This window comes from Oryx dammah, unplaced genomic scaffold (assembly GCF_014754425.2).
Source record: "Oryx dammah isolate SB20612 unplaced genomic scaffold, SCBI_Odam_1.1 HiC_scaffold_23, whole genome shotgun sequence".
NCBI classification, from domain to species: Eukaryota; Metazoa; Chordata; class Mammalia; order Artiodactyla; family Bovidae; genus Oryx; species Oryx dammah.
Window position 1 is genome coordinate 39,632,010 of NW_024070207.1, and position 15,022 is coordinate 39,647,031.

Consider the following 15,022-nt stretch of genomic DNA (forward strand, 5'->3'; position numbering starts at 1 on the left):
CTGAACTGTACACTTGAATTGGGTGAATTGTATATTATGTGAATTTCATCTCAGTGAAAGTGAAAGTCGCTCAGTCATGTCCAACTCTTTGCGACCCCATGAACCATACAGTCTGTGCAATTTTCCAGGCCAGAATACTGGAATGGGTAGCCTTTCCCTTCTCCAGGGCATCTTCCCAACCCAGGAATCGAACTGGGGTCTCCTGCATTGCAGGAAGATTCTTTACCAGCTGGGCTACCAAGGAAGCCCTCCATCTCAATAAAACTGATTAAAATAAAAAACGCACAGTTCAGATTTGGCCCAAGGACTGTAGTTGGCAGCTCAAGATGATTGTCTTATTTCTTTTCCTGTTGCATGTATCCCCTGAATGAGCTGAAGGGAATCCGCATATCAGCACTTCAGGCTGGGAAGCTCTACCACACAACACTGGAGTCCCAGAAGTGTGTGATGACAGGTCCCTGTGTTTACATGTAACTTATTAAAACCCCATTTCTAATACAAGCCAGACTCATACTTTCTGCTCCCCGGTCCCAGCACCATGATGTCGTTCAGTTAGGGAGACCAGGTGCTGCACTGATGAGGATCAGATGATCAAGGACCCTGTATCCTTGAGGTGGCAAAGACCTCAGAGTTGATACAGCCCTGAAGCAAAATGTCCAAAGTAAAACTCTGCTGGGCCAGCCCTGTGAAAGCGGACAGATTCTGGAGTTTGCCAAAAGGAAGAAGGAAAAGTATTCTGCTCTCTCCCCTACTCCTACCACTGCACGCCAGGTGCTGACATGATTCATTCACTCCATTTGGGAAATTTGTGAACTGGCAACTAGGATCGAATCACCAACAACCAGATTTGCAACAATCCAGTCACTCTCCAAGAACAGTCTTCTATGTCAACCAAACAGGAAAATTCAGTGGGGAGCTGGCAGAATCCACGGCCATGCATCTTTCAAGTCCAGTGGTGGACTTTTCTGGAATTCCCACAATGTGTGGTGCTGCTTTGGAATAACCACTTTCCTAGGGACCTAGAGCCGCAGCAGCATCCACTGGCCCCTTTCTACCTGCAGAGTCCATAGGTCAGGAAGCTAGGTGGGCATTCACAGAACACAAGTTCCATCAGGGCACAGAATTTTGGCCATTGTGTTCAAGGTTATAACCCTAGCATCTAGGAGTCAATCACTATTTCTGAAGTGGACCAATGGGTGACTATCTAAAATCTAGAAAATATTGACTCCAACTACCCAACCATAAGTGGGGAACTAACCACTAGATGGTAGTCCCTCTGGACCACAAGCACATGAGTTCTAAAGAAACATTTCTTGGATTAGAAACTCTGAAAGGTGAAAAAAATCACAGAATGTAGATTAATTTTTAAAAATAAACACATCCACTAAAAACAGAAAATCATGAACATAAATTATTACAAGGGATGAAGATGAAAATGCCTTTAATCAATAATTTAAAATGCTAAACACGCTTCAGAAGACGCATTCCATTTAGCTAGACCACAGAGGATTTTAAAGGTTGTCTTTGAATTAACTGTTGAGGTTTACAAAGCTATTTTTTTTCCAGAACACATTTAAACCAAGCCGTTTATTGCCAAGAGAAGAAAAGATGCACAGGGAATAAAAACGTTGCTTTCTTATTACTCCTTTTTCACTAGAGTCATAGAAATTGCTCTCCAAACATAGCAGGACTGAACACTCTCCACCACGACCGCATCGACCATGTCAGATACTCGAGGTACGTAGCCATCAGGAAGTTTCAGAGATTCCAGGGTGAAAAAGATAGTATCATCTAGCACCCCATTTCTTCCCTGCAGGCTAGTAATGCAGACCTGTAATTACAAATAATGCAAATGTTTATGTAAAAGACTCGTGTACTTTCACAAGGTCTGCACCTCCTCACTCAGGATTTAATCTGTTGTTTAGTCGCTAAGTCCTGTCTGACTCTTTGCAACTCCATAGACTGCAGCACTCCAGGCTCCTCTGTCCATAGGATTCTCCAGGCAAGAATACTGGAGTGGGTTGCCATTTCCTTCTCCAGGGGAATCTTCCTGACCCAGGGATCGAACCAGTGTCTCCTACATTGGCAGGCGGATTCTTTACCACTGAGTGACCTGGGAAGCCTGGATTTAATCTGTAGGTCACTCCAAATCAGTGATTCCCAACATGGCTGACACATCTGAGACACCAGAGTGGAGCGCTTTGTAAAACTACTCATGCCGAGACCCCATCTCACATCAATTCAGAATTTCTGTGGATTCAAGTCTAGTATTAGAAATCCCGCTCTAAATATAACATACTCTGTCCATTAACCTCCACAGTTACAGCAGTGAGAGTGAAAAGGATTGAGTAAGAAAGGAATGTGGTGGTAAACAGAACATCATTCCCCCCACTTCCTCTGTCACATTTCAAGCTTCATCTGTGAAAAGTGAAAGTGAATGCTGCTTAGTCGTGTCCGACTCTTTGTGACCCCATGGACTATATAGTCCATGGAATTCTCCAGGCCAGAGTACTGGAGTGGGTAGCCTTTCCCTCCTCCAGGGGATCGTCCCAACCCAGGGATCAAACCGAGGTCTCCCGCATTGCAGGTGGATTCTTTACCAGCTGAGCCACCAGGGAAAGCCTGCAAACTGAATTTCTATTAGTCTTCACGACCCAAACCACACCAAGCGTTTACTGTAAGATCTAGTCCCTTCACCCATGCCATTCATTCTTCCCCAGCAATTCCCTGAACATGATTTGTTTTCTGTTCTGTTGCTCTCAACATTTTAATACCTCTCATAAAAACTGTATAATTTAGATCTTAATTATATATGTCTTCTATATTATTCTTTATTTCCTTTCAGAAGCACCACCTTTTCAATAAAAAATAAACTCTTTGGCAAAGAATGTATTTTCTTTTAGGTTTTCCAAGCCAACCAATAGAATCCCAAGCAGCAAATTATCACCACAAACAGGCTAAGTCAAAACAAACAAGGGCAACATCAGATGAATTACCTTGTGCACGTGCTTGTGTCTCAGAGGCTTCACTGAGAGGGCCTTTCTGCTTTGTGTGTCTGGCTGGATGGAAAATACAACTTCTACTCGGTCACCCTGATAAGGTTCAAAATCTAAAACCCACCAGGGAGAGAAATCAAGTTGGAATTATCTCACAATGTTGTCATGTGAAATTTCACAAGTTACTTTGATGTTGGAACACCCTAAAGTAGATTCTATGACATTGAAGTTCCATTTTAAACATTTAAAAACATTTAAACATTTAAAAACAGGTAACCTGTCTTCCCGTCAGAAAGGAAGTTTATAGTCTTTTAGGCATTGATTCTCTCTCCAGTTGTGAGTTGGTGATGGACAGGGAAGCCTGGCGTGCTGCAGTCCATGGGGTCACAAAGAGTCAGACACAACTGAGTGACTGAACTGAACTAATAGGAGAAGAACATATTGCTACAGGAAGAAACAATTTTCTCAAGTGTTTTGGAACAACAATGAACTCTATATAATTTACATTTTTCAACTGTCAACAAATCTTTACGGATTTTACACAAGTTAAAAGCAAGTCACAGTGCCCAAATGTACCATGGAGCATTTAAAGCCAATAGAATTATCAAATGCTGCTACTGAAAGTGAAACTTGATACAACCACTTCAGAAAGCTGGCTGCTGCTGCTAAGTCGCTTCAGTCATGTCCGACTCTGTGTGACCCCATAGACGGCAGCCCACCAGGCTCCCCCATCCCTGGGATTCTCCAGGCAAGAACACTGGAGTGGGTTGCCATTTCCTTCCCCAATGCATGAAAGTGAAAAGTGAAAGTGAAGTAGCTCAGTCGTGTCTGACTCTTTGCGACCCCATGGACTGCAGCCTACCAAGCTCCTCTGCCCATAGGATTTTCCAGACAAGAGTACTGGAGTGGGGTGCCATTGCCTTCTCTGTCAGAAAGCTGGCAATATCTATTAAAGCTAAACATTTCTGTACCCTATGATCCAGCATTTTCTAGTTCCATCATAGCTCTTTCTTTGTTCTCCTTAGTTCCATCACAACCAAATTTTAGAAGGACTGAAGACCACACGAGGGACCTCTTGTCTTCTTTCTCTCCACATTTCCTTTGTGTGGCTTTCTATAATATCCATAGGCTGATAATTCCAGTAACTGGAGCTCTAACCAATTTCAGATTCATATATCCAAATGTTTACTTAAATTATTATGTCTAAAGCTGAGCTCTTCCTAGTCTTCTCATGCACCCAGTTTTGCTCCTTGGTTTTTCCATATCTCAAAAATGGAAACTCTACCCTTAACATTGTTCCAGCGAAACACTTAGGAGTAACTCCTGACTCCACTTTCCTTCACACCAAATGTCCAGTCCATCAGCCAATACTTTGATTTCTAACTTCAAAGTATTTCTAAAATCAAAGCAATCCTTACAGCCTTCCTTTCTACCAATCTTAGCCAAGTTTCCATCATCTCTCACCAGGACTATTGTAATAGATTCCTAACTTGTGTTCCCAAATCCATCCCTGTCCCATGTAACCTATTCTCAGCAGGACAGCCAGAGCGAACACCTTAAAACATAACTCACTTCATATCACATCATTGTTCAAAGTTCATCCCTCCCAAAAAGGCCAAATCCTTAATATGATCTATAAATCCCTGTGTAGCTCACCTCTTTACTCTTCTCTTTAAGGTCTTTATTGAAACTACTTTTTCAGTAAAACCATGCCTAATTTTTCAAACCATAGCTCCCTAGATTTATCATTATCCTGAAACTATGATTCAGCAGTTTCAAGCCTAGTCCTAAGAATCTAGCCTGGACAAAGAAAATCGTATGTTCACAAAAAAGACTTGTATAAGACTGTTTTTTAGCAGCTTTGTTTGTAATAGCCAAAAGCTGACAGAAGCCAACATGACCTTCAATAGGAAAATGGAGAAACTGTGATATACAGAATGAGCTACAGACACGTGCAACAACATAGATGAATCTAAAAATACCCTTCTGAGTAAAAAAGTATTAAACAAGTATATATGTCTGATTTCATTATATCTGTAAAATTCTAGACCAGCAAATTAAATGGTGGGGAAAAAAACTCAAAACTGTATTTTGCCTTGGAGATGGGGGCGGGGGGTTGACTGGAGAGAGGCATGAGGGTACTGTTTAGGCACTTGGATTTGTAAAAACCCGAAGACACTCTGAAAAAAAAAAAAACTAAAACAAACGAACTTGAGCTGCTGACACAGATATGATGCCTACCCACGATGCTCCAGCCATCCTGCCCCTCCTTCTTTGCCAAGGCAATGCCAGCATTTTTCCACATCAGGACTTTTCTCACATTTCTTCCCTGTGAAATATTTTTCCCAGGTGGTTCCTTCGTCTCCCTCAGGTCTCGGCTCATGTATCACCTCCTCAGAGAAGCCTTCGGGAACCTGCTGTCTATAGTAAGCTCACCTCACTCTACTCTCAGTTTTACTATCACAATGCCTTCCTCAAGTCCTGGAGAGCAGAAAACAATCTGAATCTCTTTTGGGAGTGGGGCTGGGGAAGGTTTACTTGCATATTGTCTGAGTTCTACCTCTTTCTACCTCATTAGAATATAAGTATTATGAAAACTGTACCTGGAACAGAGTGAGGTACTCAAGTATCTGTTGAATGAACAGAAACAAGGAAAGAACATACACGGACTCAGCATGATGTGGAACAAAACAAAAAAATCAACACAATTTTTCCTTCTTTTAGATTCCTATTAGAGAAGGCAATGGCACCCCACTTTAGTACTCTTGCCTGGAAAATCCCATGGATGGAAGAGCCTGGTGGGCTGCAGCCCATGGGGTCACTAGGAGTCAGACATGACTGAGCGACTTCACTTTCACTTTTCACTTTCATGCACTGGAGAAGGAAATGGCAACCCACTCCAGTGTTCTTGCCTGGAGAATCCCAGGGATGGGGGAGCCTGGTGGGCTGCTGTCTAAGGGGGCGCACAGAGTCAGACACGACTGAAGCGACTTAGCAGTAGCAGTGGATTCCTATTATGCTTTAAATTGTAACAAGTTTTTACCATTTTCATTGGGTTTTATAATTAGATTAAAAACAGCTATTCTGACATTTCTAAATATGACTGGTTAGGTGCTCAGGTCTTCTTTTTCATCTACTCTCTCTTTCACCCTGCTGCTGCTGCTAAGTCGCTTCAGTCGTGTCCAACTCTGTGTGACCCCATAGACGGCAGCCCACCAGGCTCCCCCGTCCCTGGGATTCTCCAGGCAAGAACACTGGAGTGGGTTGCCATTTCCTTCCCCAATGCATGAAAGTGAAAAGTGAAAGTGAAGTCGCTCAGTTGTGTCCAACTCTTAGCGACCCCATGGACTGTAGCCTACCAGGCTCCTCCACCCATGGGATTTCCCAGGCAAGAGTACTGGAGGGGGGTGCCATCACCTTCTCCACTCTTTTACCCCAGGCAGTCTATTATTTCAATTCACTCGATTTATTTTGCAACAGTAAATCCCTCCACCTGTGCTTTGAGTCCCATCTTCTCTTTACAACCAGGGACTGTGTTTTATCAGTCCTTCCTGCTCTCTTCTTCACTTTCAATTAATCCCTTTGGCATTACCAACATGTTCAAGTGTTTCCCATCTTGAGAAGAATTCTCCTAGCAAGGGCTACCATTGGTGGTGACTTCCTATTGACATGGTGTATAGGGACCAAGAGATTGCCTTTGGAACTTAGCAATCCAAGGGGCTTCTTCTCTTAGCATTAGTATTTCTGACTAAATGGGTCTTAAGATCCTAGTTGCCACTAGACAATCATTTTTGGGGACTTCTCTTTGGACTTAGGTGCAATATTTTTACTTATATTCATCTTTCAAAATCCCAGCCTGGCAAGGGGTTGCAGGGGTACAGAGACCAGCTGGGAAAACACCTCACCCAGGCAGCCTTTCCCAGTTCTCTCCATAGCAGTCAATCATTCTGTCTCCTCTACTCAGTAATGTGTTTTTCTTTTTTTTGTGAAAAACACATTCTTTTAATGTCAGTCTCTCCCAATTGAACTATCAGCTCTTTGCAGGCGGGGTTTAGTAAAGTCTTAGTTATCTTGGTCTTGCCAATATCTAGCACTCTATCTTGAGCTGAATTAATAAATTGAAATCGCATCACAAACCAACAAATCATTGCTTTGGGCATAAAATAACAAAATGTTATATACACACACACACGCTTGGAATGTGTTGGAGGAGGTTATTGAGAAGACGTAACCACGGTTGAGCCACAAACTGGACCTGGGCACTTGGAGGCTCCTCCTCTCTTCCATGGTCCTTGGAATGTATGTTCCACCTACCGTTCCCACGTTTCAAGGACACAGCCTTGACAGAGTAAGGTATCACTGAGACCATTTGGGTGGTATTTGTGACTGAACTCTGTCAAGGCCTCTGTATAAAGTGTTGAAATTCTGGCAGGGGAGGGTATAGATCTACTTGTGCACTCAAAGTAAGGTTCATACATTAAACTCCCTTGCTTATTAAACTTGCTCCCTACCCATCTAGAGCGGCCTGCCTCTTTCTAGGTCTCTCCTTGTTTTCCACATACAGGGCCAGTTTGTGAACCAACAGAAAGGTACAAGGCTACTTCCAAACCTTATTTTAAAGCTTTTGAAGAATAAAAAAACCATTATCCCTGTATACTTGTATGAATAATATTTTTCAGTTAGATTAGAAATTCAATGCCTATAGGAATGGAAAAATTACACAAATACTAGTGAATACATCTAATAAATGAGAATGCAACAAATGACAGGATGAACTTTTAAAAATATAACACATCTGTCCCTTGCTGTACATAATTTTCAACTCTAAAAGTACACCTCAAGTATTAAAGAGCTTCCACTTGGAGTGAAGGACAATGGAGAAGTAATTAAATCCTCTTACCAATTAGTGTTAAGCATGTCACAAATTTGACCCTGGAAATGATGCCTATAACCATCTTCAAATGCAATCTATAAAATTAAAAAATAGGTAAAACCTAATTTTAAAGTTTTAACTTTTCTGGCTGAGTCCTTTTGCTGTCCACTTGAAACTATCACATTGTTAATTAGCTATACCCCAATATAAAATTAAAAGTTTAATTAATAAAGACAAAGTTGGAGCATTTAAGAAGAGATGATTTACAATGTTTGAAATGTCTTTGTGAAAAGTATCTTGTGTATATATCTGGCATTTCCAAAAATCTCTTTTGCACTGCTTATTAAAAGAGCATTTCAGCAACCTAGTTAAAAAAAAATATATATATATATATATAAATTGTACCTTTACAAACAACGTCTAGAGAGAAGTAAGCTGTGTGATGAATGAACTCAACACCTTCTATCAGAGAGTTCATACAGCCAAGTGAGATTCTAGTACAGGAATCTGGCAGTTCATCACCATGGCTATTATCACAGAAAGCATCCACCTATGAGAAGAAGAAACATTTACTTCACACATAACAAAAATTTAAAAATCAGAAACATATGCTTAAATCATTGTTGTTTAAGAAATAGTTTAAATAGCTATAACAAACAGTGGTGAATATATTTTACGTAGCAAACATATCAGAGACATGAGATGACAAAATAATGCCTGAGCTTCATATATCTTTAATTTTATGTTTTAGAGCAGTTTAGGAAAATTAAGCATCAGTTCAGTTCAGTTCAGTCACTCAGTCGTGAGCTTCCCATATATTCCTTTTCTGCACTCGCAGTTTCCCCTGTTACTAGTATCTTGCATTTGTTCAATCAGTACATTTGTTCGATTGATGAATCAATATTAATTATATTTAATTAAAGTCCATAGTTTAAATGAAGGCTCACACTTTGTGTTATACTGCCGTATATTTCTAAAAATGTGTCTGAAAACATTATTTGTGCACCAACAAATTAAATGCACTGACCATATTAGATGCAAAAATAAAAGATACTATTCCTGCCTGTATGAATTTGTAACCAAAGGAGAGTAAAATGCAAAAATAATTAATTCAAAGCAAGCATGACAAATAGTAAAAATATGTGCAAAAACTGGCTTTTGGGAATTCCCAGTAAGGAAAGAATTTATGATTCAGAGAATACAGGACAATTTCTTGGAGAAAATGGGATTTGATCTAGGCTGTGAAAGAAGAGAAATATTTTACTAGCAAATGAGAATAGGGCTGAGGACAAGGGAGATAGCAAAGGAGGAGAGAAAACACATGGAAAAGTAGTGAACCAGGAGGAAAATCATAAGATTTCAGATCATGGCACTTGGTGGGAGAGTGCTATAAAACATGACAAAAAGTTGGGAAAATAAAGGCGGGGGGGCTTAGCTCTAAAAGACAAGTCAAATTAGGACTTAATTTATCTACAACAGAGAGGCATTCAAAAGTTTGATTATTAAAAATGAAAAGGTCTTTATATTTTTCTTTGCTAATTACACTAATAATGTTCATTGTACAAAAAATACAAGGCAGAGAAAAGAAAAAAGCAAAAACCAATTATACATAATCTGTAAACCCAATACCTTTCTAAAGATAAGCATTGACCATATTATATTCTGGTACTTACCCTGCTCCAGATGTTTTTACTAGGCATAAATATCTATGCACTATTTGAAGGAAAATTTAATAATATATATATTACTAATGCACCCTCAAATGATCACAAGTATGTCAACAATTCATAAAAGCACCATGACTAAGGAATAAAAGCTGCCCAGGAGGGCATGAAAGGGGATTTTTTTCTTTTTCTTTTTTTTCTTTTTTTGGATTTTTGCTTTTTCATCCTAGAATTAGAATTATTTCTTATTATTTTATGTGTATATAAAACTTTCCAAATTTAGAGAAAGTTTATATTAAGCATTCAGTTAAGAGCTGCTATCTAAATAATAGAGATACTACTACTACTAATAACAACATATATCTTAACCATTTAAGAAAGAAAGGCACAAAGGAAATTTCAATGTTTTCCATCAACCAAGTTATATAACAAAAATCCATACTTTATAGTGAAACCAAGTGGGACCCTGTGGGCCTTTCCTGGGAACAGACCCTCTGTCCCCTGCTCCCTGCACCCTGCCTCTTGTTTGTAGAAAAGCTTTAGCTTCCTAAGCCTTCTCCAACTTCCAAAGAGCAAATTTATAAGAGAAGTAAGAAAACACAGAAAGGAAAACAGTCAAGTAAGACAAAATAACTGTTTAGCCATAAATCAGGGCCCATTAGTTCCTCCACAAGGTCTATAGATAATATTCTGAGCCATATCCTTTGAGCTTTTCAGCAGATACTGAAACCCCACCAGCCGGCAGAAGTTAATTGCATGCTGACCACCAGCACATAGACCTCAGACCAGTTGGAACCATAAGGTTAACAATGTTGACTTCTGAAATACCACCCAGTTCCTCATCACCAACCAATCAGAAGGATGTCCACGAGCCGATTAGGCACACTGCTCCCCCTCTTCCCTAGCATGAAAGAAACTTGAAATCTACTCTGAATTACGATGGTTCCTTAGGGCATTAGTCTGCCACCTTCTCGGTTTGCTTGCCTTCCAAATAAAGTCGATTTTCCTTGCCCCAACACCTTTTTTCTAGACTTACTGGCCTGTCATGGGATGAGTAGAACGAGCTTGGACTCAGTTACAGTAGGAGACAAAATTGGTTGGAACACATAATATATATAAATATATAAATACGTTGACAATGGTTTAAATTATCCTAAAAGCAAAAAACTTATTTTTTAGAATTTATTTATTTGTCCACTCTGAGTGGCTTTTGGGATCTTAGTTCCCCAACCAGCGATTGAAACTGGGCCCCTTGCTGTGGAAGCACCAAGTCCTAACCACTGCTCAGACAGGCTGAATAAATAGAAACAAGGTTGGAATCCCCCCGGGAAAAAAGACAGTTCACAAACTTATCTTACTTTGATTGCTTTCAATCCATGAGATGTTTTATTTTCCTCCACAACTGCAGTAACCTTTTGCCCAACTTTCAGAAGCACATTGCCAGTCACAACATCACTGCTGAAGTAGATCAACTCATCGATCAAGCCATAGTTACTACAGAACTTTGTCACGACTCCTTGCACAGTTTTTGACTTGGTGTGACCTAAGAAATGAGTAAAGGTTTCATTATTCTCCAAAGCAAACACACATTATAAAGAAGCCCTACCAGAGGAAGATGGGCTTCCCAGGTGGCTCAGTAGTAAAGAAACCGCCTGCCAATGCAAGAGACTCAGGAGGTGCCTGTTCAATCCTTGGGTCGAGATCATCTGGAGAAGGAAAATGCAACCTACTCCAGTAGGTTGAAAAATCCCATGGACAGAGGAGCCTGGCAGGCTACAGTCCATGGGGTCGCAAAAAGTCAGACACGGCTGAACATGCATGCATAGGTGATACCAAAAGAAGATATAGCAGAAAATGAATTAAATCTAAAAATAAATTGGGTTAGATTTAAGATACAGATGACAATGAGAGTAGAACATAGTGGTAAAGTGTGCAGGATTTGGGAGGCAGATTACTTAAATTGAAATACTGGTTCCACCATTTATTTCTGTTTTGCACACTGGCTCCATGCCCAAGGCAGTGGGGCTCTGAGGTGAAGAAAGCTGAGTCTGGAGCCTGACCTGATTTCGAATCACACAGCTCTTCCCGCTTACCTAAATCTGTGTAATCTGGAGTTCACTTCTTACCCTCTCTGAATTTGTTTTCATCTGTAAAACCAGGGCAATGACAATGTGAATTCACAAAGGTGAATCTTAAATGGTCTCACCTTACTGGCCAGGGATCTTGGCCTCCCGAATCAATAGAAATTGACTAGACGCCAGACAAGAAATTCAGGCAAGGCTTTACTGGGGCCCTTGATGCAGCGGGGGTGGGGATGGGGGTTGGGTAGCTAAGGAAACAAACAGGCGTCTTCTCCCAGAGCTGGGTGGCAAGCAAGCTCCTTATGTGGGGTGGGGTAGGGGGTGTGTCCAGGGGTCAGGCCTAAAAGGTGGCTTAGGGAGTTTGCACACCCTTCTGGTGATGCGTGCAGGGGGCAAGCACAGTACCCTGCTTTTGCTCCCAACCCCCTGCTTGTGCTCCAGGCTCTTCAAAAATGGCAGTTGGGTGCTTTTGGTCTCTTTGTATCTTTGGGTCTGGAATTTGCCCCAACTGCACACGCATGCTGTTATTTTTGGTCCCAGAGGTGTGTAAAGGTGCAAACACTGCAGCAACTGGGGTCCCAGGTTCCAGTCTATCTCATCACCACAAAAAATAAGATAATTTTATCGGGTGATAGAGGCATTAACCAGCCTTATTGTGTAAACATTTCACAATGTATACATATATCAAATCATCACATTTTACACCTTAAACAATTTTATATGCCAATTATTTCTCAATAAAGCTGGTGGGAAAAGGTTGTTATAAATATTAACTGACATATACATATCAACTGCTTAGAACTGTGAGTGCCTCCCACCGCTTAGAGCTTATATGTTAATTGCTATCGTGGTATCTACATCTAGACAGTCTAATGTATCAATTATGGTATATAATTTTACTGTAATCAACAACAGCATGAACAGCAGATCTGGAAATTCTTGAGCAACTCACCAGACAAAGCACATAAAGAGATCTGGGGATTTAAATCTAGCCCAAATGTGCATCTGAATCACTTGAGTTTATTTTATTTTTGTGAACCATTACAGCTAGTAAGCCATAATTTGGGATCTGAACCTAGAGGTCAGCCTGCAGAACCCATGCTATGAACCACAATGCCTTAGGTGCTTGACCAAAGACTTGGGTGAACTGACTGGGGAAGGCTAGGGAATAACTTGATTATTATAACAGATTATAGAATCACAACTCAAGAAAATCCTGAAAATTTGAAAAAAAAAAAGAAAAAAGAAAGGGGAGGAGTCACATTTATTATTTTAAATCATAGCACTGAAAAAAGAGGAATACAAGAGAGACAGCTTCCACTCAGGCACATGATAACTGGTCAAAGACTCCTGTGTTGTTCCTTGGGAGAGAAATTAATGGATGATGCAGTGTCAGCTAGAAGCTAAGCAGCAGCCTCCCATCGCAAACTTCGCTAAGATTCAGCCACCTCTCTGGAGCTCAAACTCCTGCAGAAGCTGCAGGGAGATTCGGGCACCTGGAAGCCGGGGCCCTGCTGAAGCAATAATGCTGCTCAAGAGCCGTCTCTGGCAAATTGCCACCCTACGCGAGCGCACAGTGGATTCACTCCTATGGCATAAAGCGCCTGCGGCGGGAGCGCAGAGGTCGGGAAGCGTTTGCAGGGCCTGGAGTCTGGGTGACATCAGCTGGTGTCCGGTCCTCCCTGCCTGTGTCTCTCTGACCCCGCTGTCCAACGGATCGACAACCCTGCGACTTCTCTTGGGGAGATTTTTGAAGATTAAAGCACGTGGATGCCCCTCAGCCCCTGAGCCCAGTGGTTGGCCACAGACAAGCACTCAGTACACAAGAGAATTAAAGCAACCAGAGCAGAGATGCCACTCTCTCAGCAAACGTTTTCATTTTAACGGATTCCCACCAACAGAATGACGCCTTCTCAATGCTCCCCGAGTCACCCCTCAGTGGCAGACTCTGGGGCAAGTTTTTAGGGCACAAAGGTGAGCAAGTTAAACGCGGCCCCTGCCCTCCGACCGCGGACAGATGTATGATTCGTCCACTTGCTTCCAAACATGCGCTTTTGTGAAACCATAGCAGATTTACCCTCAATTCAGGGTGATGCCCAGTATGGAAAGGCAGTCGCAACACACTCGCATAACACAGGCACAAATTCCAAAGGCATTTGGGGAAATGCAAGGGTGGGGCACAGCTCCCCAGGGAGCTTCTCAATCAACATATTAACTATAGACTCGGGACTCCAGGTTGTGTTCAGGGACTCGGACGCCCCTCCCCACAAGGAGGCGCTGCCTGGGACACACAGCGCCCCTCTGGGCTCTTGTGGCCTAGAACTAGGAGTGGGACGCACCGCTAAGTACTCAAGGGGAAGGAAGGGATGAGGTGAGTACCTTCCAGGAGCCTCTGATGCTGCTCCCTCTCTGCTTCCGACGAGTCCACCTTCCTCCAAAAGGCAAGAACCCTGGAAATAAACCGGAGCATAGTCCTGTAGTCAGGGCGACCTGGGCTCCGCGTGACACTGGGCACGAGGCTTGCTTCTGTCTAATCCTCTGCCTCCAAGCTGCACTCTGATCACAGCAGCTGCCTAGAGGCCGTGCCTGCCTCTCTGCACCGCCCAACTTCTAGTAAGGCCCTCACACAGGACTTGGCTGAGGCTGCTCTACGAAGAACTTTACGGTTCCCACCCTCCAGCCAATCCCGGCATAGACTCCTGGGAGGAGGGCCCTGAGATGTAGCGAGCTGGTGGGCGGGACTTCGTGGCTCCTCCCATCACAGATGAAGGTGGAAACCTGGAGGCCATGGCGGAAGTCGCTTCCAGTCTAATCCTTTTTTGCATCTCTTAGGGTAGACGAATTCGCCCATGGGCAGGGAGAGCCTGGTGCCTGTTTTGGAAGATGGCGCCACAACTTGCCCTGAGGATGGAGGCGGGCTTCCAGGTGTGGAGCCCCATCCCTCAGGGCCTGAGGTCTTTTCCTTTGCCTCTAGAACTCCTACACCCACCCACACCCCAACAGCACCACCTCCTCACCCCTACACACGCTCCACAGAGGGTTCCATGATCCGCTCTAAGCAACAGTTTTCTGTTCAACGTTAAACCAATACCATCGATATTGTGGAAAAGTCAAACTTTTACATCAGCTTGGGCCTCAAAACACAGAGGAGGGCATGGCAACCCACTCCAGTGTTCTTTGCCTGGGAAATCCCATGGACAGAGGAGCCTGGCGGGCTACAGTGGATAGGGTCTCAAAGAGTCGGACACGACTGAGCAAAGCTACGAAGCTGCTTGGAAGCTGGAGCCAACTGCTGCTTTATAGCGAAGCACTCATGGTCCTGAGAGACAATTTTAAAGTGTGAGCTGGGTGGCTAAGTGAGGAGGATCAAATGATGTAGCACCATGCAGGGAGTTTGGATTGCATCCC

The 15,022-nt window shown here is 42.5% G+C and overlaps 1 protein-coding gene across 1 annotated transcript; it reads right to left on the reverse strand.

Moving 5' to 3' along the window:
- Nucleotides 1-1,639: 1,639 nt before the first annotated feature.
- On the reverse strand, nt 1,640-14,403 carry CT55 (cancer/testis antigen 55). Its single transcript, XM_040265278.1, has 6 exons — nt 14,279-14,403; nt 13,994-14,064; nt 10,892-11,076; nt 8,275-8,419; nt 2,997-3,109; nt 1,640-1,831 (listed from the first exon to the last, which is right to left on the reverse strand). Exons 1-6 carry the CDS (start codon nt 14,401-14,403, stop codon nt 1,640-1,642), a joined length of 831 nt encoding a protein of 276 aa, XP_040121212.1.
- Between the last annotated feature and the right edge of the window lie 619 nt (nt 14,404-15,022).